General features: G+C 40.7%; 2 protein-coding genes across 6 annotated transcripts in view; one reads left to right on the forward strand and one right to left on the reverse strand.

Annotated features, from left to right (window-relative positions):
• Positions 1-3,825: 3,825 nt before the first annotated feature.
• On the forward strand, positions 3,826-23,826 carry LOC111975834 (BOS complex subunit ncln). Of its 5 annotated transcripts, none has more exons than XM_024004460.2 (15): positions 3,826-4,127; positions 9,549-9,739; positions 10,061-10,205; positions 10,326-10,420; positions 12,904-12,984; positions 14,595-14,698; positions 16,909-16,997; positions 17,276-17,415; positions 17,906-18,132; positions 18,801-18,888; positions 19,988-20,026; positions 20,314-20,477; positions 20,795-20,848; positions 21,019-21,097; positions 22,226-23,826. In XM_024004460.2, exons 1-15 carry the CDS (start codon positions 3,953-3,955, stop codon positions 22,286-22,288), a joined length of 1,734 nt encoding a protein of 577 aa, XP_023860228.1. In that variant the 5' UTR covers positions 3,826-3,952; the 3' UTR covers positions 22,289-23,826. The 5 variants fall into 5 exon arrangements, with proteins under 5 accessions (XP_023860228.1, XP_023860229.1, XP_023860231.1 ...); XM_024004461.2 differs by having other exon boundaries at positions 20,317-20,477; XM_024004463.2 differs by having other exon boundaries at positions 17,906-18,084.
• Positions 15,710-24,203, reverse strand: part of LOC111976086 (ceramide synthase 1) — a 50,304-nt gene continuing 41,810 nt past the window's right edge. The window contains exon 8 of the transcript XR_011481149.1: positions 15,710-16,026. The gene's annotated coding sequence lies outside the window, so the exon portion shown is untranslated. The remainder of the gene's footprint in view (positions 16,027-24,203) is intronic.

Below are 24,203 nucleotides of genomic sequence, written 5' to 3' on the forward strand. Positions count from 1 at the left end.
TATTTTGGGTAAAAAACACTCCAGGCCACACTTTATTGTCTAAAGGTATCTAGAAAGTATGTAGAAATTAAAATGGACCTATTCATGGGTTGCACCTCCATCACTCGGTCGTGTCGCTGCCATTGTTATCAACGTTCTAAAGACGCTGCAGCCATTTTGATGGTCAAAAGTAGAACGGGGGCTCATGACTGTGTCGTCTAAATTATACTCTAGGGGCTTGGGAATATGATGACATTGCAAACGTAGGCACATATTTAGTAGGAAACAACTTTGCCATAATTATTTTGTCAAAGTTAGTTCAAAATAGCTAGCAATCTTAACATTAGCTAGCTAAAATCTTGAGGARTCCCCTCAATCTTAGCTAGCTAACGTTATACTGCATCTAAAGTCAATCCGCCGACATCAAAATGATGACAAAGGGGTTTCCTACTGATTATGTGCCTTTATAAATGTCATTGTGTTTTCAAACTTCAAACCAAATCTTAATCAGCCCCCAATAAGGATGCATTGAGTAGAACGCTCAGTTAGGCATCAGTCCTAAAACAAACCTTCAAAACAATATTGTGATGCAACGTGCAACCATTGAATACGTTTTCAAATAACTGTCCTTTTTCTGGCGAGCATATTGCTTTTGATGAACAAATCGGTTGGAAGCAATTATGTAATCAAAAAAAGCACATTAAGGCTTCATAATTCATAAAGGTCATGTTACCTGACTGATATTATCTCATAGAACAAAATATATAAGATCTCCTAAGCCTGTGTTAACCTAAGATGTTATTTTCTGTGTTTCTCCCAAAACCATATTCTTTCCCCATAAATTTTCTCCATAGGAATGGCTGAAAGCACCAGAAATAACTATRTTCKATTTTTTAGGACTACAAGCTGGCGAGCTCTATGGAAAATGAATAGAGTTATTGCAGGGTTTATGGATAAACTCTGAAAATAAGGTCTGTGGTAAAAACCCAGGTTTAGGAGATTGTATACATTTTGTTCTATGAGATCATCTTCATCAGCTAGCGTAATTTTTATGAATTTTGAAGCAAAAGCCTGTGTTCACCTCAGACTTTATTTTCAGCATTTTTCCCAAAACCCTAGTCTTTCAACGATTAATTTTCCCCACAAGAATGGTTGAACGAACCAGATCCAGAGCTCTGCTCCTACTGAGGAGTGCCAATATGGCCGACCGGTGGCTTCAAAGCCAAAGCAGAGGATGATGAGGCCCAACACGGCGGAAAATCTGTCTCCCTCGAGCAGGTGGTGTTTTTGTTGTTGTTTCGCCCACCAAGCAGGGTGTTTTTATATGGCGGTCAATAAAGCCCCACGAGGTGTCATAATACCCATAAAACCTAGCGGTCAAATGGGAAAATGGTTTTTCCACCATTTTTCCCATAGAGGATTTTAGAAACACTTAAAATAAGGACTGTGTTTCGTGTAGGTGACGTTTTGAGAACCATGTGAATCTCTCTCGGACAAGGTGACTTTTATCAATATATTTGGCTCTATTTACTCTCAGATTTGAAAATACTAATTAGCATCAAAGTAGACATCATGCAAAACTACAAATCCCTGGAAGCTCTTGCATGTTTATTCGTTATTTTACCAGGTAAGTTGACTGAGAACACATTCTCAGCAACGACCTGGGGAATAGTTACAGGGGAGAGGAGGMGGATGAATGAGCCAATTGTGAACTGGGGATTATTAGGTGACAATGATGGTTTGAGGGCCAGATTTGGAATTTAGCCAGGACACCAGGGTTAACACCCCTACGACAAGTGCCATGGGATCTTTAATGACCTCAGAGAGTCAGGACACCCATTTAACAACCCATCCGAAAGACAGCACCCTATACAGGGCATTCACTGCCCTTGGGAATTGGGATATTTTTTTTAGACCAGAGGAAAGAGTGCCTCCTATTGGCCCTCCAACACCACTTCCAGCAGAATCTGGTCTCCCATCCAGAGACTGACCAGGACCAACCCTGCTTAGCTTCAGAAGCAAGCCAGCAGTGGTATGCAGGGTGGTATGCGTCACATTATCTCTAGCTGACACCTTTGCTAACAGGTATTGTGTGAATTTAAAACGTACACAAGACAGTTCACAGAATTGTCCATTTAAAGAAARGCTGCCAATTTATTAATTACTACCTAGCTAACATTAGACAGTTAATCCAGATCATCATGGCATTTGTAGTTCTTTATGATAGCCAAATTAGCAGCTAATTAGCGGTTCATTTTTGGGGGTGAATGCAGGTGAATATATTGATAAAAGTCACCTTGTCCTAGAGAAATTTACATTGGTATCAAAACTTCACGTCAGGGTAAGCCTACATGAAATACAGCCCTGTGTTTCTAAAATCCCCTATCGGGAAAAATGAATGGTGGGAAAACGATTGGAACCATTTCCCTGTTTGACCGCTAGGTTTTATGGGTATTATGACTCTGTGGTACTCTATGAGAAACTGTAGAATTTGGTCAACAACAAAAATGTATGGCTTATGCACCGTTCAAAACAACTGGGAACTTTAAAAAAAATGAGTTCAGACCTCGTAATTCCAACTCGGGCCTCTTTCTAGAGCTCCAACTTTCCGACCTGAAGATCATTGACATTATTAAGTTCCCAGTTGTTTTGAAAGCCAATTATTTGCTACATGAGGTTTATCTGATCAAATAGAAGTTTTGTTGTTTTGGGTGTTATCAGTGGTGGAAAAAGTACTCAATTCTTATACTTGAGTAAATGAAAAGATACCTTAATAGAAAATGACTCAAGTAAAAGTGAAAGTCACCCAGTAAAATACTACTTGAGTAAAAGTTTAAAAGTATTTGGTTTTAAATATACTTAAGTATCAAAAGTAAATGTAATTGCTAAAATATACTTAAGTATCAAAAGTATGAATGATAAAATATTCCTTATATTAAGCAAACCAGACGGCACAATTTTCTTGTTTTTTACATTTATGGATAGCCAGGATCACACTCCAACACTCAGACATAATTTAAGTTGGCTATGCATGTTCATGACATGAAGCTAGTAGCATCTCTCTCCATTGAATACAGGCGGTTGACGATAACAACCTCATTGAATATTTTTAAAAGGATTACAATAATAAGATGTATCCACCAATCCAAAGAAAGGATAGGCGGGAGCTATAGTTCCACTTTGTGAACGGAGAGATTTATTCCGCTTTGTTATGGCGGAGAGATGTATCTTGTCAGTATATACATAATCTTTGGCCAAAGCAAAGACTGTACAGTATGGCCACAGAGTTTCATATGGCCAAAGCCTCTCAATTAAGCAATACGACCTGAGGGGGTGTGGTATATMGSCWATATACCACAAACCCCTGAGGTGCCTTATTGCTATTATAAACTGGTTACCAACTTAATTAGAGCAGGAAAAACAAATGTTTTATAGGGTCTGATATACCATGGCTGTCAGCCAATCAGCATTCAGGGTTCAAACCACCCAGTTTATAATGGCCAATACATAGCATTTTGTAATCCAGGGTTTATTGGCAGTATACCGTCAAGATATGACCATCTCTGGTCTTCACTGACCCCTGCCGTTAAATTCATCAACTGCACAGCCTCGCCTAAAATTCACGAAGCTGTCTTTGATGGCCCCTGTAGGACCCTTATCAGCAGAGATTTCTTAAATTCCCAGTGATTAATATTCTCATTAAATAAATCAATGAATGGGACAAATTATGATATGAATGTTTTATGATAAAGAGTGTTCATTACAGATATGGAAGACGTAACAATAATATGTCCATGCCATTCAAAAAGCAAGCTCGTGCGTGTTTAGTTAGGTGGCCAAGCTTTTCGCCATATTAAAATCCACTTGTGTCGACTGTGTTAGTGAATGACAGCTAGGCTAGCGACTAGATTCGATCCGGCAACTGCCTAGACTATCAATTTACTGTTGTTTAGACCATAATACCAAGATCAAGATGTTTGAGGAGGCTAGTGAGGTGTTCGATAACATGTTTAAGTCCTCTTTCCCCCTGACTTTCATTGTGTTTATCCCCGCGGTGCTGATTCTCGTCTCACCCCTTCCAGCCGAAGCGGCTCACGAATTCACCGTGTACCGCATGCAGCAGTATGACCTGCAGGGACAACCGTACGGTAAGCATTTAAAAATGGCATTTTGTGCAATTATTGAATGGAAATGCAGTCCTGTAGTTAGCTACCACACTATAAGGCATAGCTCTTTCGCTAAGTAAACGCTCTCTGTTATTGCACAGTCCTAGCTAGCTAACGCTAGCTAACGAGTGTGTCAGTGTGTTATTGGGGCCCGCAATTCGGGGCGTTCCTGCGTGTGAGCATCCCCCCTAGCATCCCATTGGTTCCTGCATGTGGGCGCAGCTGGACGAACATCACCCTTCTAGCAAGCCATCTTCATATGCTTGTGACACTTGATTTTCTGGATTTCCCCTGATTGTCTATGCAATTAAAATATAGGTCAAATGGGAAATAAAAGTATTATTTTAGGATATGCCAACATTGTAGTATAATTCATGTGCAAGGTTGAACTGAAAATGGATGTGTAATCTGTTGATGCGTTGGATAGCAGATGTAACAGATATACTACCTCTCAAACTTTCTGGAAGTGGGGCAACGATATTTGGCTTTCCAAAGAAAGGAAAAAGCAGTGAACGCACAGCTTGAGGTCATTACAAGGACAAATACCTTTGGTAGTAATATTCTACACTCGGACTGTTACCCCTTTGGTCACTTTATTTGTCTTGTGATCAGTTACAATGACATTACACTCATTACTGTAGTACTACAAATATTTGTACTACTCCCTTCACAGACCATATGGCCATTTACATTGACGTCAACATATTTGGTAGTGCATCCTACTGGAAGCTAAATAGCTCCTTATTAAATAATGATATAGTTAAGTTTGAGGTTAAAGGTCTTCTCACACTTTTGGGAAAGGGCTTGTGAATCTTATTGCAAGAACTGGGAGCTCTTTAAATTTGAAGTGGCCAAAGACCTCATAAAATATGGTAGTCATCTTGCTAAGACCAGAAGAGTTGAGGAGGAAAAGGTGATCATTAAGATAACTTCCCTTTCTCAGAGGTCCCCAGCCAGCCTCTCGGGGGAGGAGAAGGTGGAACTGATTGAGTTACAAAATAAACTGGATAATACAGTGCCTTGCAAAAGTATTCACCTCCCTTGCCGTTTTTCCTATTTTGTTGCATTACAACCTGTAATTTAAATTTATTTTTATTTCGATTTCATGTGATGGACATACACAAAATAGTCCAAATTGGTGAAGTGAAATGAAAAAATGTACTTGTTTCAAAATTAAAAAAAATTAAAAATGGAAAGTGGTGCATGCATATGTTTTCACCCCCTTTGCTATGAAGCCCCTAAATAAGATCTGGTGCAACCAATTACCTTCAGAAGTCACATAATTAATTAAATAAAGTCCACCTGTATGCAATCTAAGTGTCACATGATCTCAGTATATATACACCTGTTCTGAAAGTCCCCAGAGTCTGCAACACCACTAAGCAAGCGGCACCATGAAGATCAAGGAGCTCTCCAAACTGGTCAGGGACAAAGTTTGGAGAAGTACAGATCAGGGTTATAAAAAAAGATCTGAAACTTTGAACATTCCACGGAGCACCATTTAAATCCATTAATAAAAAAAGGAAATAATATGGCACCCCAACAAACCTGCCAAGAGAAGGCCGCCCACCAACACTCACGAACCAGGCAAGGAGGGCATTAATCAGAGAGGCAACAAAGAGACCAAATATAACCCTGAAGGAGCTGCAAAGCTCCACAGTGGAGATTGGAGTATCTGTCCATAGGACCACTTTAAGCCATACACTCCACAGAGCTGGGCTTTATCGAAGTGGCCAGAAAAAAAACATTGCTTAAAGAAAGAAATAAGCAAACACATTTGGTGTTCGCCAAATGGCAGGTGGGAGACTCCCCAAATATGGAAGAAGGTACTCTGGTCAGATGAGACTAAAATTTAGCTTTTTGGCCTTCAAGGAAAATGCTAAGTCTGGCACAAACCCAACACCTCTCATCACCCCGAGAATACCATCCCCACAGTGAAGCATTGTGGTGGCAGCATCATGCTGTGGGGATGTTTTTCATTGTTGGGGAATGGGAAACTGGTCAGAATTGAAGGAATGATGGATGGCGCTAAATACAGGGAAATACTTGAGGGAAACCTGTTTCAGTCTTCCAGAGATTTGAGACTGGGACAGGTTCACCTTCCAGCAGTACAATGACCCTAAGCATACTGCTTTAGCAACACTCGAGTGGTTTAAGGGGAKACATTTACATGTCTTGGAATGGCCTAGTCAAAGCCCAGACCTCAATCCAATTGAGAATCTGTGATATGACTTAAAGATTGCTGTACACCAGCGGAACCCATCCAACTTGAAGGAGCTGGAGCAGTTTTGCCTTGAAGAATGGGCAAAAATCACAGTGYCTAGATGTGCCAAGCTTATAGAGACATCCCAAGAGACTTACCGTTGTAATTGCTGAAAAAGGTGGCTCTACAAAGTATTGACTTTGGGTGGGTGAATAGTTATGCACGTTCAAGTWTTAATTTTCGTCTTATTTCTTGTTTGTTTCACAAAAATATATATTTTGCATCTTCAAAGTAGTAGGCATGTTGTGTAAATCAGATGATACAAACCCCCCAAAAAATCTATTTTAATTCCAGGTTGTAAGGCAACAAAATAAGGAAAATGCCAAGGGGGGTGAATACTTTCGCAAGGCACTGTATATATAGATTAAAATAAACTGGATTTTATATATTTATACTACCGTTCAAAAGTGTTGGGTCACTTAGAAATGTCCTTGTTTTTGAAAGAAAAGCAAAAAAAAATGTCAATTTTAAAATAACATCAAGTTGATCGGAACTACAGTGTAGACATTGTTAATGTTGTGAATGACTATTGTAGCTGGAAATGGCAGATATTTTTTTTAAATGTAATATCTTCATAGGTGTACAGAGGCCCATTATCAGCAACCATCACTCCTGTGTTCCAATGGCACGTTGTGTTAGCTAATCCAAGTTTATCAATTTAGAAGGCTAATTGATCATTAGAAAACCATTTTGTAATTATGTTAGTACAGCTAAAAACTGTTCTTCTGATTTAAAGAAGCAATAAACTGGCCTTCTTTAGACTAGTTGAGTATCTGGAGCATCAGCATTTGTGGGTTCGATTGCAGGCTCAAAATGGCCAGAAACAAAGACCTTTCTTCTGAAACTCGTTAGTCTATTCTTGTTCTGAGAAATGAAGGCTATTCCATGCGAGAAGTTGCCAAGAAACTGAAGATCTCGTACAATGCTGTGTACTACTAATGTGTAATAATGTGTACTACTCCCTTCAGAGAACAACGCAAATGGGCTCTAACCAGAATAGAAAGAGTGGGAGGCCCCGGTGCACAACTGAACAAGAGGACTAGTACATTGGAGTGTCTAGTTTGAGAAACAGATGCCTCACAAGTCCTCAACTGGCAGCTTCATTAAATAGTACCTGCAAAACACCAGTCTCAACTTCAAAAGTGAAGAGGCGACTCTGGGATGCTGGCCTTATAGTTATTTTCTGAACAAGTCGCTCCCTTCCTACTTGAAGTATTTTTAGAGAGTATTAAAAACATTGTTCTCCCTCCAATGAGGGACAATGAGTCAGGGGTTAATAACACTGATACCTAAGTCTAAAGAAGCGCTGCTCATCGATAACTGGCCTCCAGTTTGTCTTCTTAATAATGACTAAGATATTAGCCTTACTACTTGCAAAAATAATTAAAGAAGTCCTGGATGCAATCATTGAAGAAACAGTCTTGCTTTATGAGGAACAGAGATATTTCTAACAATATCAGACTAATATTAGACATACTTGACTACTCAGACCTAATAACCGAGGATAGCTTCATATTATTTTAGATTTTTATAAAGCATTTGACACAGTAGAGCATCAGTTCCTCTTCCACTCCTTTGAGAAATGTGTCTTTGGGGATTTTTTCTGAAAGGTTGTTAAGACTCTCTATACAAATAGAAATATCTCTATAAAACTTAAACATGGCACCTCGATTTGAGTTAAAGAGCGGAATTAGGCAAGGTTATCCTATCTTACTGTATCTGTTTTTATTAATCACCCAACTTCTTACAAAATTATTTCTAGTGATGCACCAATATGACATTTCTGGTTGATACCGATATCCAATACTTTCCTTGACAAAAAAATAACGATACCGATATTTACAATTTTAGCGGCCTTTTAAGCATTCTAGTACAGTTAAATAGTTAACAGACACACATGGACGCAGCAGTCTAACGCACTGGATTTCAGTGCAAGAGGCATCACTACAGTCCCTGGTTCGAATCCAAGCTGTAACACATCCGGCTGTGATTGGGAGTCCATAGGGCGGCGAACAATTTGCCTAGCATCGTCCGGGCCGTCATTGTAAATAAGAATTTGTTCTTAACTGACTTGCCTTGTTAAATAAAGGTTACACACACACACCACACTGACCAAAACTTTATTTTGTTGGCATTTACGTATGTCCCCATTTACCAGTAAAACATCATCAAAACCGATTTCTTTCACTTCCTTGCTGTGCTGTTCAGTCGTTTCATTCTCAACCAGAATTTCTGTGTTCAGACCTGTGTTAATTTTCTATAATGCCTGCTACAATAAGTGAATGTCCATTATGATTGGTTCATCTTAAATTTGTAACAAAAAGGGCGTTTTCATAGACGTGAAAGCCAGATCAGTGATTATTGCGAAAAAACTGCTTAAACTATTTTGATTAAATTATTACATTATTTGTGGGTTTTATGGTTGTGGAAGGCTTATATTTAGCCTGTGTATAATTTCACAAGCCCTGAATTCATTAGATTTTTGCTTACTGTTTGAAATGCAGTGTATTTGACCTTTTTAATTGTACAACAAAGCTTAGTTATAGAAAACAGTGATGCAAAAATATCTCCAGTTTCCATGTGGTATTTGAGTTGTGGTAGTATCAACAGCGCCTACAACCTGATTTCCCGCCTAATCAATATGAGTGATTTATTACCACTTGTCAAAACAACAGGGTTTTTGGTGCGGGTGCAGTGTACAAGCTGCTTTAAAAAATATTCCAAGTAATATGATTACTATTGTTGCATATGTGTGTGTAGATAGTACATTTTATGTTTTGAATTTTCACTATGACAAACTGTTTCTTGTTGTTGATTTGGACACGTCAAAACTGTGTTTTGACATTGGGCTATTTATCAAAATGTCTTGTGAACAGGAAACAGTGGCGGCATCATTTTCAATTTAAGTTTTAGGAATATAAATTGAACTTTCAACATTCATTTCCAATGGTATTGTACTTAATCAGGTAAAAACTTCTGAATGATTAAAAAAATGTGCTGTGATTTGATATATTTTGATGAAATATCAGTAATCACAAAAACGAGTTTACCCTGCCTAATAGCCTACTACTACAGCATAGCATCAATGGTGTTTCCACACATCCCTCCCCAACTGATCTGATCCCACTTGTGATTCCCAGGTACCAGGAATGCCATATTGAACACGGAAGCGCGCACTGTGGAGGCGGAAGTGCTAAGCCGCCGCTGTGTCATCATGCGGCTGGTGGACTTCTCCTATGAGAGATACCAGAAAGCCCTGCGCCAGTCCGCTGGGGCTGTGGTCATCATTCTCCCCAAGAATATGTCCACCATGCCGCAGGACATAGTACAGGTAATAATGCCTTATGAGTGGGTTTTATGACCGTTCATCAAACTAGTCAAATCAAAAGGCAAGGTCCTGAGTTGCTTTTAAAGCTAGAGCTCCTTTGGTGTTCTTGTAAAGTGAGTTTCTGTTACACTCAAGGAAAACTGTCAGTCACAACACTCCCTCCTTATCAGTTGTAACTCAAAGCAAAACTTGAAAAACCAGACTTGCTGGAGTGAAGTAGGCCAAAGTGTCCAAATGTTATGCTGTTTCACATTCACACTGCTGCCCTGGTAGTGTTGTTATCTTGTGAATGATAACCTGGCATTCCTTATTCCTCTGTTGTAGCAGTTCATGGAGCTGGAGCCAGAGATGCTGGCCACAGAGACCATTGTCCCGGTTTACTTTGCTCTGGAGGATGATGAGCTGCTCTCCATCTACACACAGACCCTCACCTCCTCCTCCTCCCAGGGCTCCTCCTCTGCAGCTGAAGGTGCAGGACATTTACAAATATTGGGTTGAAAACTGTTGGTCGAAACGCTGTCAGAGGAAATTCTTTCTAGTGAAATTCTTTTGAGGGATTTAATGACCCCTTTTCCCCATGCCTTCACAGTGCTGATCCACACAGCCACAGCCAATGGCTTTCAGATGGTGACGAGTGGGGCTCAGAGCAAGGCAGTGAGTGACTGGGCCATTACCAGTCTAGAGGTGAGAATCATTATGGTTAAACCACTATCCTTTATCTGTTTAATGCTTTATGTAGCTCTGTGACATTTAATCCAGACATCCACGTTAGTGTTAATGGGTGACATATTTTATGATATTAGGCTACCAGTGGAGCAGTACTCACATTAACACACTGCTCACACGTAAGGTGTTAAGTGATTTAGAAGCAAATAACGTGTTTAGTTTTCTTAACCTTGTGTCATTCTTGGGTCTATATGATATTCTAGAGTGTGTGTGTGTGTGTGTGTGTGTTGAACTAAGGTAGGTGTCAAACCCAGGGAAATAATGGATTTAGCCCTGTAGTAGGAGATTAGGCGACTCCAGTAAATTTCCTGAGTCCTCAAGTGTTCCTTTCTACCTAATGCATACGGTCACCAGTCAATGGCATTGTTTCACGGATCCGGGATCCGGGATCCTCCTCATCAGAAACGCTGACTAGCATAGCCTAGCCTAGCGCCACAGGGAATATCATATAATATAATTTCATGAAATCACAAGTCCAATACAGCAAATGAAAGATAAACATCTTGTGAATCCAGCCAACATGTCCGATTTTTAAAATGTTTTACAGCGAAAACACAACATATATTTATGTTAGCTCACCACAATAGTGCAACACACAACGCCATTTTTTCACCGCAAAGATAGCTTTCACAAAACCCACAAATAGAGAGAAAATTAATCACTAACCTTTGAACAACTTCATCAGATGACAGTCTTATGACATCATTATACAATACATTTATGTTTTGTTCGAAAATGTGCATATTTATAGCTATAAATTCTGGTTTTACATTGCAGCCATAGTCACAAATGGCACCAAAACAGCCAGAATAATTACAGAGAGCAATGTGAAATACAGAAATACTCATCATAAAACTTTTATGAAAAATACATGTTGTACAGCAAATGAAAGATAAACATCTTGTGAATCCAGCCAACATGTCCGATTTTTAAAATGTTTTACAGCGAAAACACAACATATATTTGTTAGCTCACCACAATAGCCCAAAACACAATGCCATTTTTTCACCACAAAGATAGCTTTCACAAAACCCACAAATAGAGATAAAATTAATCACTAACCTTTGAACAACTTCATCAGATGACAGTCTTATAACATCATGTTATACAATACATTTATGTTTTGTTCGAAAATTTGCATATTTATAGCTACCAATCCTGGTTTTACATTGTGAACATGGCGCAAAAATGCTCCAAATTGTCCGGAGAAATTTTGGACAGTCACGTAATCTAACAGAAAATCTCATCATAAACTTTGCTGAAAAATACATGTTGGACATATAATTAAAGATACACTGGTTCTTATTGCAACCGCTGTGTTAGATTTTAAAAAATTACTTTAGTAAAAAGCACAGCATACAATAATCTGAGACAGCGCTCAGCCATTCTCCGCCATGTTGGAGTCAACATATTCAACAAAAATACGAAATAACATCATAAATATTCTCTTACCTTTGAACTTTCATCAGAATGCAGTGCCAGGAGTCCTAGTTCCACAATAAATCGTTGTTTTGTTTTAGAATGTCCATTTCTTCTGTTGAATTAGCAACTTTGGCTAGCATAGTGGGGCTCACGTGTCCATGAAAGTTTGGCGCATGGAACGAAAAATTCCAAAAGTCATAATAAAAGTCGAATAAACTGGTCAAACTCAGTTGAAAATCCATCTTTAGGATGTTTTTCTCGTATGTATCCAATAACGTCCCAGACGGAGCATTTCTTCGTGTCTACCTAACGCATTGCAGAAAATGATATGGTGCACCCAGGTGCGCAGCAAAATACTGCCAAGATGGCTGACCTGTCACTCCAAAAGCTCTCATTCGGTCCCACATCAGGCTAGACACCTCATTCAACGTTCTACTGCCTGTTGACATCTAGTGGAAGGCGTATGAAGTGCATACATATCCATAAATACAAGGCAATTGAATAGGAGCAGCCCTTCACAGAGACCCATTTCAGAATTTTCCCTTCCTGTTTGGAAGTTTGCCTGCCAAATGAGTTCTGTTTTACTCACAGATATAATTCAAACAGTTTTAGAAACTTCAGAGTGTTTTCTATCCAATAGTAATAATAATATGCATATCAWATGATCTAGAACAGAGTACGAGGCCGTTTAATTTGGGCACTATTTTTTTCCCAAAGTGGAAATGGCGCCCCCTATTAAGAAGAAGTTGTGGTAGGTATTCCATGCCTTTCTTTGTTGATGTCTTAAGTCTCATACCCTTGGCTACATACTTTACTTTCATATAAGATGACAGCAAATGTAGTATTTTATTAGGATCCCCATCAGCTGTTGCTAAAGCAGCAGCTACTCTTCCTGGAGTCCACATGAAACATGACATAACACAGAACATTAATGTAGTAGTAGATTGTTGTTTCGAGATGTTATAGAACTGATATACAATATACTTTTGTCTAATAACTGTCTCTCTGTCCTCTCCTAGGGGCGACTGGCTGGAACTGGAGGAGAGGACCTGCCCACCATTGTCCTGGTGGCTCACTATGACTCCTTTGGTGTCGCTCCGGTACAACCAGCTCTCCCTTAACTGTTTAGGGCTGCAATCCCGTTAACGGGATCGATATGACAACAGCCAGTGAAAGTGCAGGGCGCCAAATTCAAACAACAGAAATCTCATAATTAAAATTCCTCAAACATACAACTATCTTATACCATTTTAAAGGTAATCTTGTTGTTAATCCCACCACAGTGTCCAATTTCAAAAAGGCTTTACAGCGAAAGCACCACAAACGATTATGTTAGGTCACCGTCAAATCACAGAAAAACACAGCCATTTTTCCAGCCAAAGACAGGAGTCACATAAAGCAGAAATAGAGATAAAATGAATCACTAACCTTTGATGATCTTCATCAGATGACACTCATAGGACTTCATGTTACACAATACATGTATGTTTTGTTTGGTAAAGTTCATATTTATATAAAAAAATCTCAGTATACATTGGCGCGTTATGTTCAGTAGTTCCAAAAACATCCGGGGATTTTGCAGAGAGCCACATCAATTTCCAGAAATACTCATAATAAACGTTGATCAAAGATACAAGTGTTATACATGGAATTTTAGATCCACTTCTCCTTAATGCAACCGCTGTGTCAGATTTCAAAAAAGCTTTACGGAAAAAGCAAACCATGCAATAATCTGAGGTCGGCGCTCAGAGCCCAATCAAGACAAAAAGATATCCGCCATATTGTGCAGTCAACAGAAGTCAGAAATAACATTATAAATATTCACTTACCTTTGATCTTCATCAGAATGCACTCCCAGGAATCCCAGTTCCACAATAAATGTTTGATTTGTTCGGTAATGTCCATCATTTATGTCCAAATAGCTACTTTTGTTAGCGTGTTTGATAAACAAATCCAAAGTCACGAAGCGCGTTCACTAAAAGCAGATGAAATGTCAAAAAGTTACGTAACAGTCAGTAGAAACATGTCAAACGATATATTGAATCAATCTTTAGGATGTTTTCAACATAAATCTTCAATAATGTTCCAACCGGAGAATTCCTTTGTCTTCAGAAGTGCGATGGAACAGAGCTCGCTCTCACATGAACGCGCATGTTCAAGTCATGGTAGACCTTACTCAATCCCCTCTCATTCGGCCCCCCTTCACAGTAGAAGCATCAGACAAGATTCTAAAGACTGTTGACATCTAGTGGAAGCCTTAGGAAGTGCAAAATGACCCATATCCCACTGTGCATTCGATAGGCGAAGAGTTGAAAACATACAAACCTCAGATTTCCCACTTCCTGGTTGGATTTTTTCTCAGGTTTTTGCCTGCCATATGAGTTCTGTTATACTCACAGACATCATTCAAACAGTTTTAGAAACTTCAGTGATTTCTATCCAATACTACTAATAATATGCATATGTTAGCAACTGGGACTGAGGAGCAGGCAGTTTACTCTGGGCACCTCTGGGCACCTTTTCATCCAAGCTACTCAATACTGCCCCTGCAGCCATAAGAAGTTAATACACCTCAATATATTCTATGATATGCTATATTTATAATATTTTTTACTGTATGATAGTTCTATTTATTTATGTTGCAGAATTCTCCTCCACCAGAAGTGAAGATGCTAATTAAATGTGTTGACTTTGGTGTTGTTCTGTCCAGTGGCTGTCCTATGGAGCAGACTCTAACGGCAGTGGGGTGTCTATGCTGCTGGAGTTAGCCAGGCTCTTCTCCAGACTCTACACCTACAAGAGGACACATGCTGGGTGAGCAACACAGGTCCACAGCTCCTCAGAGAAATCAGGCTTATTACAATGCTATCCACACGTTTCTTTCCTTGTGCCTAAGCATTCCACACCCTTTAGGGAAATCGCACTCCACATGTAAAACTCACAACTAAAATAATACACCTCTTACAGTGGTAAGAAAACAGCTCTTCCTGTGTTCACAAAAGTACTTCGCTTTTAAGAGTCGATTAGTTTTAGTAATAGAGTAGAAAGGATGTGGTTCTTAGAAGACATTTGTCGATTCCTAGACAAAGTGTACTCTGGAGTGTGAGTGCTGTTTGAGACGAGGGGCCACGTTAGTGTAAATGTGTTGGCGTAATGGCACACTGGCTGTTCTCCATGGTGTTACGTGAGCTCTTGTGTTGGCGTATTCTCCATACTGACATAACACAGACATAACACTTATTCTCCATCATGTAGTAACCAAAAAAGTGTTACACAAAATATATTTGAGATTCTTCAAAGTAGCCACCCTTTGCCTTGATGACAGGCTTTGCACACTCGTGGCATTCTCTCAACCAGCTTCACCTGGAATGCTTTTCCAACAGTCTTGAAGCAGTTCCCACATGCTGAGCACTTGTTGGCTGCTTTTCCTTCAGTCTGCAGTCCAACTCATCCCAAACCATCTCAATTGGGTTGAGGTCGGGTGATTGTGGAGGCCAAGTCATTTGATGCAGCACGCCATCACTCTCCTTCTTGCTCAAATAGCCCATACACAGCCTGGAGGTGTGTTGGGTCATTGTCCTGTTGAAAAAGAAATGATAGTCCCACTAAGCACAAACCAGATGGGATGGTGTATCGCTGCAGAATGCTGTTGAAGTGTGCCTTGAATTCTAAATAAATCCGTGTCACCAGCAAAGCACCCCAACATCATCACACCTCCTCCATGCTTCACGGTGAGAACCACACATGCAGAGATCATCCGTTCACCTACTCAGCGTCTCACAAACACACACGGTGGTTGGAACCAAAAATCTCAAATTTGGARTCATCAGACCAAAGCACAGTCTAATGTCCATTACTTGTGTTTCTTGGCCCAAGCAAGTCTCTTCTTATTATTGGTGTCCTTTAGTGGTGGTTTCTTTGCAGCAATTCAACCATGAAGGCCTGCTTTACGCAGTCTCATCTGAACAGTTGATGTTGAGATGTGTCTGTAATGAACTTATCCTCTGCAGCAGAGGTAACTCTGGGTCTTCCTTTCCTGTGGCGGTCCTCATGAGAGCCAGTTTCATCATAGCGCTTGATGGTTTTTGCGACCGCACTTGAAGAAACTTTCAAAGTTCTTGAAATTTTCCGAATTGACTGACCTTCATGTCTTAAAGTAATGATGGAATGTCGTTTCTCTTTGCTTATTTGAGCTGTTCTTGCCATAATAAGGACTTGGTCTTTTACCAAATAGGGCTATCTTCTGTATACCACGCCTACCTTGTCACAACACAACTGATTGGCTCAAATGCATTAAGAAGGAAAGAAATTCCACATATTAACTTTTAACAAGGCACACCTGTTAATTGAATTGCATTCCAGGTAGACCGGTGCTCCCAAGTGCATCTRAGTGCAAGAGGCATCACTACAGTCCCTGATTCGAATCCAGGCTGAATCACATCCGGCCGTGATTAAGAGTCCCATAGGACGACGCACAATTGGCCCAGCGTCGTCCGGGGTAGGCCGTCATTGTAAATAAGAATTTGTTCTTAAATGACTTGCCTAGTTAAATAAAGTTTCAATAAAAAAATGAAGCTGATTGAGAGAATGCCAAGAGTGTGCAAAGCTGTCWTCAAGGCAAAGGGTGGCTACTTTGAAGAATCTCAAATATAAAATATATTTTGATTTAACACTTTTTTGGTTACTACATGATTCCATATGTGTTGATGTCTTCACTATTATTCTACAATGTAGAAAAATAGTAAAAAATAAAGAAAAACCCAGGAATGAGTAGGTGTGTCAACTTTTGACTGGTACTGAATGTAAATMAGATATTTCTGTATTTTTTTCTATACATTTGCTAAAATTTCACATTGTCATTATGGGGTGTTGTGTGTAGATGGGTGAGAAAAAAACATATATTTKATCCGTTTTGAAATCAGGCTGTAACACAACAAAATGTGAAATAAGTCAAGGGGTGTGAATATCCAGAATGATAAGAATGGCCTCTCCTGTCATTTCTAACACACCTGCTGTCTTCTTAGATACAACCTGCTTTTCTTTGTCTCTGGAGGAGGGAAGTTCAACTACCAAGGCACCAAGCGCTGGCTGGAGGACAACCTGGATCATACAGGTACACTAAGCTCACATGATAAGGCTGTAGACTCAGTTACAGGATGGGTATTTTGACTGCTACAGCGGAACACAGAAGAACATCTGTACAATACACACTGGAAATTAAATGGAATGAAACATGAACCCAGCCACAAGTGTTATTAAATGGAGGTCATGCGTACAAAACAATGGGCGTGCATGAATCATGGAAATGTATATTTGGTTAGATAGGGCAGTGTAAACAGTCTGTCTCTTTTCCTTTCCCCTTTATCTCTATCCTGTCGTCCCTCTCTGCAGACTCCAGTCTGTTGCAGGACAATGTGGCATTTGTGTTGTGTCTGGACACCCTGGGGAACGGGGACAGTCTGCACCTTCACGTGTCCAAGCCCCCTAAAGAGGGAACCGCCCAGTACGCCCTGCTCAAAGAGCTGGAGACTGTAAGGACCATCACACCAACCACATACGTTTCATAGATAATAACTGTTTTTGTAGAATTATTTGTATATATATTTATATAATTTAAATTCACATATGTATAATTAAGCAATAAGGCACGAGGGGGTGTGGTATATGGCCAATATACCACAGCTAAGGGATGTTCTTACACACGATGCAACGAGGAATGCCTGGATACAGCCCTTAGCCGTGGTATATTGGCCATATGCCACAACCCCCCCGAGGTGCCTTATTGCTATTATAAAGTGCATACCAACGTAATTAGAGCAGTAAAAATAAGTGTTTTGTCATACCCGTGTTGTACTGTCTGATATACCACGGCTGTCAGCCAATCAGCATTCAGGGCTCGAACCGCCCAGTTTATAATGAGATATATATATATATATATATATTGATCACTCATAGCACATTACATGTACACTCAAAGTTCCCTACTGTAAATTTTTCGGACCTTTAAACCCTGTCCCCCAGGTGGCGTCCAACCAGTACCCAGAGGTCAAGTTCTCAATGGTGCACAAGAAGATAAACCTGGCGGACGACACACTGGCGTGGGAGCACGAGCGCTTCGGGATCCGCCGGCTGCCGGCCTTCACGCTGTCCCACCTCAACAGCCACCGCGAGGTGCAGCGCTCCAGCATCATGGACGTGCGGTCAGTGTCCCCCTCTTCTGAACATGGAGCGGGAGAGCCCCCTGCTGGGTGGGTTTATTACTGCAGTCCGACCAAGAGACCGAGCATCCAACCCCCCCATCCACAACCCCCAACCCCTGCCTAGGCCCAGCTCACCTATCACACCTCATTCAAAGAATCAACTGCTCATTAGGATCTATTGAATCAAGTGTGTAAGTGCTAGGCTTGAACGAAAGCCTGCACACATTGCTGCTCCCCCCCCGGGCCGTATTGCCTACACCGCTGCCTTTGGGACTTAGATCAGAGAGTAGATGTGGGACTTTTTTTGTAGATCTGTCTCACAGCAAGGTGGAGTTATTAGCATGTTGCTTAAAATCTGATGAAGTGATGTTGCTTGCCGGAGTATGAACTGTTACTAATACTGTGTTTAGTTGTAATGTTAGCAGTCCCTCAAGGAGATGGGAACATGGTTGCTGGCTCCTGGAATAAAAAAATAAAAAGGTTGAGAAACACTGGGCTACCGGGTTGATTTGGGATTGTGCCCCTTCGTCCCGCTGTAGTGAACCGTCTGTCCTCCCAACCTTCTCATTGCCACCTCCCCTCCACCCCACCTCCCGCCCAGTGTAGTGGACTGTCTGTGCTCCCCTCACATTCTCCATCAGTGTGTTGCAGAGTTGAGCTGCTCTTGATTGCTGGATAATTGAACTGTGAATTTTAACTGTGATTTACGGTTCCAGACCTCATGTGGATCTGAGAAAGCTCAGCAGGAACACAAAGCTGATTGCAGAGTCGCTGGCCAGAGTCATCTACAACCTCACAGAGAAGGTAAAGATATGTAGAACATGTCGGCGTCACCATATACGTTTTCAATATTGAAAGCCACGTAATGAAAGTCGATGGACGTTTTTCATTTTGTTTTRGATATTTATACTGAACAAAAACATGCAACAATTTCAAAGATTTTACTTGGTCACAGTTCATATAAGGAAATCAGTCAATTTAAATAAAATMCATTAGGCCCTAATCTATGGATTTCAAATGGCTGGGCAGGGCTGCAGCAATGGGCAGTGGGCAGTGGCGCAGCGGTCTAAGGCACTGCATCTCATTGCTAGAGGCATCACTACAGACCCTGGTTCGATTCCAGGCTGTATCACAACCGGCCGTGATTAGGAGACCAATAGGGAAGCGCACAATTGGCCCAGCGTCGTCATTGTAAATAATAATTAGTTAATTAGTTAAATAAAGGCCCACCCACTGGCGACCCAGGCACAGCCAATCAGAATTAGTTTTTCCCCACAAAAGGGCTTTATTACAGACAGAAATACTCCTCAGCATCCTCCCCCCCAGATGATCCCGCAGGTGAATCAGCTGGATGTGGAGGTCCTGGGCTGGTGTGGTTACAAGGGGTCTGCAGTTGTGAGGCCAGTTGGACGTACTGCCAAATTCTCTAAAACGACGTCAGAGGCATCTTATGGTAGAGAAATGAACCTTAAATTCTCTGGCAACAGCTCTGGTGGACATTCCTGKAGTCAGCATGACAATTGCACACTCRCTCAACTTGAGACATCTGTGGCATTGTGTTGTGACAAAACTGAACATTTTCAAGTGGCCTTTTATTGTCCCCAGCACAATGTGCACCTGTGTAATGATCATGCTGTTTAATCAGCTTCTTGATATGCCACACCTGTCAGGTGGATTATCTTGGCYAGGGAGAAATGCTCACTAATAGGGATGTAAACAAATTTGTGCTRGAAATTTGAGAGAAACAAGCTTTTTGTGCYTATGGAACATTTCTGGGATCTTTTATTTCAGCTCATGAAACATGGGACCAACACTTTACATGTTGCGTTTATATTTTTGTTCAGTATGGGTTGCTCTTTGTCCTGCACATCAGGTTTGACCTCTCTCTCTCTCGTGTGTCCAGGGTGCCCCAGGTGACCTACAGATTTTCACTGAACAAATGGTGAGTGATTGAACGTGGCTTGACCCTACTGTCCCTGTGAGGCTGTCTCTGACATGACCTTAACGAAGCCTTTTTGAAAGGCTGCTATACACACCAGGACTTTGACCTGAGGCTTGGCCTGAGCAGTGGGCAACCAGTGGTCCCCTTAGGCTAGTGTTAGTATGTAGCTGTTATAGCATGGACAGTTAGTCGGGGTCAAGATGTGTGTGTGTGTACTTGACAAGTGCATGTCAAGGTGTGTACTATACGCCACTGATTGTGTATTTGTGTGTCGCCTGCACGGCCAGCAGATGCAGGAGGAGCAGCTGTCGTCGGTGGTGGACTGGCTGACAGCCCAGCCGCGGGCTGCCCAGCTGGTGGACAAGGACAGCAGTGTGGTCAGCACCCTGGAGTACCACCTGGGACGGTACCTGAAGGACGTCCGTAGGCACTACGTCAAGGCTGACAAGAGGTGACCAGTCACTGACCTCTGCGTTACGGCTAATACAGGGTGTCAATGGTCCTCTTGACTGGCCACAGCTACTGGTTCTGCCGTGTTTACCTTGGAGGAATCACAGAACTACTAAGAGTGCTCATAGTGGTCAAAAACTGTGACAGAATCACTCCTTTTATTGTAGAAGATCAATTGTAAGAATCAAATAGTCTGCGACGGATGTGATTTTTACACTATTTCTATTTACTGTTGTTCATTGAACAAATGACCTGTATGGTTTAGAAATGGATGACGTTACAGTGACAAATGCAATCTTTTTTTCTCCCCCCCCCCAGAGACCCAGAGTTTGTCTTCTACGATCAGCTCAAACAGACCATGAATGCTTACAGGTAGACGTTATGGCTGCCTGCTGTATTTAGCCCTCAGAGTGCTGAGCTTTAGTGCAATAGAGCAAAAGCCTATTGATTTTAATTTCAAACCTCTTCAGCTTGCTTTTGTATCAGTTTTTTTTCTCTCCCTTTAACACTCTTGTCATTTTATATATCCACTTTCCTAACAGGGTGAAACCAGCCATCTTTGACCTGCTTCTGGCATTCTGCATTGCAGCTTACCTCGGAGTGATATATCTGTCCATCCAGGTATGTATCGATACAACATCCGCATTCTGATGGCTACTAATGTTATTTTGATGTATGATCATTAGTCTGTTGACCTAGCCTAACCCTGCAACTCCTATCCCGGTCATTGCTGTAAATCAGATGAATGCTTTCTTCTCAGTTCAGCTTACCTGGTTATTTAAGGGGTTAACAATACCCAGCTAGCACATTTGGTTCCATGGAAGTTATGGAAACATACATTTTGGTTTCCCATTGGTTCTAGGAACGAAGCATTAAGTTTCCTGACCGGTAACATTTGGCTGTTCTGGGGACATTACTTTTTAGGTTGCAGGGAGGTTTTGAGAATGTTTTACTATGGTTCCCTGAAAATGGAAATGATAGGTAATTAAATAACGTTCTGAGAAATTGTTTCAATAAGACTTTTAATAACACTGCAAGCTTATTTTGGTTTAACTGTTGAACTCCAAGCACAGATAAGACATATGGAAATGTATTTGCTTAGGCATTAATCATGCAAACACATTTATTTTTGTGGCACGGCGTCAGGGAAATTCGAACCTATGATCTTCTGTTCTCTGTCCATGGAATTAGACCACTGCGCCACCASGATGGAGCTAGCTGTTCYTTTTTGTCTATTTAAACAAACACACTTCAAAGGAAAACAGCACTCAGTAAGATCAGGTGTGGCCAATTTGTGGGCACGGCCAACACACAGGACCACACTTAACAAGATAGAGGATAGAGAGTTTTGTTGACACTGAGAATGGAATGTATGTTCTGAAATAACATTCTTAGAACGTTCTTTCAACGTTATGTTTTATAYTAAGTACTGAAATTCCCACAGAAGAATGTTGTTTTTTAATGTTCTCTGAACAATTTCAGAACATTACTTTAAATAGAACCATGAGGAAACCTGTATCAGACTTATGCTGAAGTATTGAAATTCCCACCTAAGAAACATATGGTTCTGTGGTTAACGTTATGTGCTAGCTGGGTATCCTGCACCATTCCCAGAAGGTTGTGGAAAGGTTGAATGCAAAATAACCATAGGACAACTACGCTCTCACCAAGCTCTAAGAAATATATGGTTCTCAGAACATTATGTGCTAGCTGGGTAATGTCTTTCTCACTTTTTTTCTCTCTCTTCAGCACTTTGTGGTTCTCTACAGTGTGGTGCGCAGAATCACAACGCCCAAGACCAAGCAGCATTAAGCCACTCCTCTTCCTCATTCAGACTCCTCACACCGACAACGAGCTCTAGCCAGTAACAAAACGGGGGCGGACCAAGCAGCTCATCTTTTTTTCACCACCCAATCTATGTCCTTTGTTCCAATTTGGAAATGAAACGTGTTGAATCATTTCTCTCTGCCAAGTTTAGCCATCTAGTCAGTTCCTTCAATGGCTGTCAAGTCAGAATGCACTCTGGTCTTCCTGTCCCCGTGAAATCAGATGTCAAACATTTCCTCSTACGCCCAATCCCACATCAACTCCTAGTCCCTAACCCCTATTTTCCCCTATGATCTGAGAGAATTTGATAGGTGTAAGAAATATGGTAATAGCGTTACCTTGTGCTCAGATAGGCTAGYTGACATTTTCACCAGTTTGTTTACACCTATCCATTCCTCTCCATAAGGAGTAGGTACTAGGGGTTGATGTGGGATTGGACATTTCTATACCCACAGCTCACTCCTCAGTGCCCTATAGTGTGAATTTTGCCAAACTACAATGGGTCGTCTTCTTGGGCAGCTATGGAGTAGCATGAGTGTACAGGAGTAGCAGTGAGACTTGGTAATATTGTTTGGATGGATGGTTGATATATTTGGTCACCCTGACTAGATTTATTTTTCTATAGGATTTATTATTTTCTTTAACCCCAATTAACTAATTAAATAGTGCCTTCAGAAAGTATTCATACACCTTGACTTGTTCCAGATTTTGTTGTGTTACAGCCTGAATTCAAAATGGATTAAATWGTTTTTTTCTCACCCATCTACACACAATACTCCATAATGACAAAGTGAAAAAATGTTTTTACATTTTGTAGCAATTTTTGCACAACCCTGAGTCAATAGATGTTAGAATCACCTTTGACAGTGAATACAGCTGTGAGTTTTACACACCTGGATTGTACAATATTTGCACATTATTCTTTATAAAATTCTTCAAGCTCTGTCAAGATGATTACTAGACAGCGATTTTCAAGTCTTGCCATAGATTTTCGAGACGACTTTAAGTCAAAACTGTAACTAGGCAACTCAGGAACATTCAATGTCGTCTTGATAAGCAACTCCAGTGTATATTTGGCCTTGTGACTCCCAGTGTCTGTTGGAAAGCAGACTGAACCAGGTTTTCCTCTAGGATTTTGTCTGTGCCTAGCTTTATTCTGTTTATTTTTATCCTAAAAAACTCCCTACTCCTTGCGGATGACAAGCATACRCTAACATGATGCAGCCACCACCATGCTTGAAAATATGAAGAGTGGTACTCAGTGATGTGTTGGATTTGCKSCAAACATGGCGCTTTGTATTCAAGACATAAAGTTAATTTCTTTCTCACATTGTTTTGCAGTATTACTTTAGTGCCTTGTTGCAAACAGGATACATGTTTTGGAATATTTTTTATTCTGTACAGGCTTCCTTTTTTTTTCACTCTGTCATTTAGATTAGTATTGTGGTGTAACTACAATGTTGTTGATCCATGCTCAGTTTTCTCCTATCACAGCCATTAAACTCTAACTGTTTTTAAAGTCACCATTGGCCTCATGGTGAAATCCCTGAGCCGTTTCCTTCCTCTCCGGTAACTGAGTTAGGAAGGACGCTTTTATCTTTGTCGTGACTGGGTGTATTGATACACCATGCAAAGTGTAATAATAATTTCACCATGCTCAAAGACAATGTCTGTTTTTTTATTTTTACCCCTAGGTGCCCTTTGCGAGGCCTTGGAAAGCCTCCCTGGCCTTTGTGGTTGAATCTGTGGTTGAAATTCACTGCTCGACTGATGGACCTTACATGTTACCCACTATTATTGCACACAGAGTGAATCCATGCAACTTATGTGACTTGTTAATAAGCACATTTTTACTCCTGAACTTATTTAGGCTTGCCATAACAAAGGGGTTGAATACTTA

The sequence above is a fragment of the Salvelinus sp. IW2-2015 genome, linkage group LG16 (assembly GCF_002910315.2).
Source record: "Salvelinus sp. IW2-2015 linkage group LG16, ASM291031v2, whole genome shotgun sequence".
NCBI classification, from domain to species: domain Eukaryota; kingdom Metazoa; phylum Chordata; class Actinopteri; order Salmoniformes; family Salmonidae; genus Salvelinus; species Salvelinus sp. IW2-2015.

Excerpts from the sequence above, each read along its gene's own strand:
- LOC111975834 (XM_024004460.2), top strand. The coding sequence starts at position 3,953 with ATGTTTGAGGAGGCTAGTGAGGTGTTCGATAACATGTTTAAGTCCTCT. Across the intron at positions 12,985-14,594 it reads ACTCCTTTGGTGTCGCTCCG|TGGCTGTCCTATGGAGCAGA; the intron begins GTACAACCAGCT and ends TGTTCTGTCCAG. Across the intron at positions 20,849-21,018 it reads CAGACCATGAATGCTTACAG|GGTGAAACCAGCCATCTTTG; the intron begins GTAGACGTTATG and ends CTTTCCTAACAG.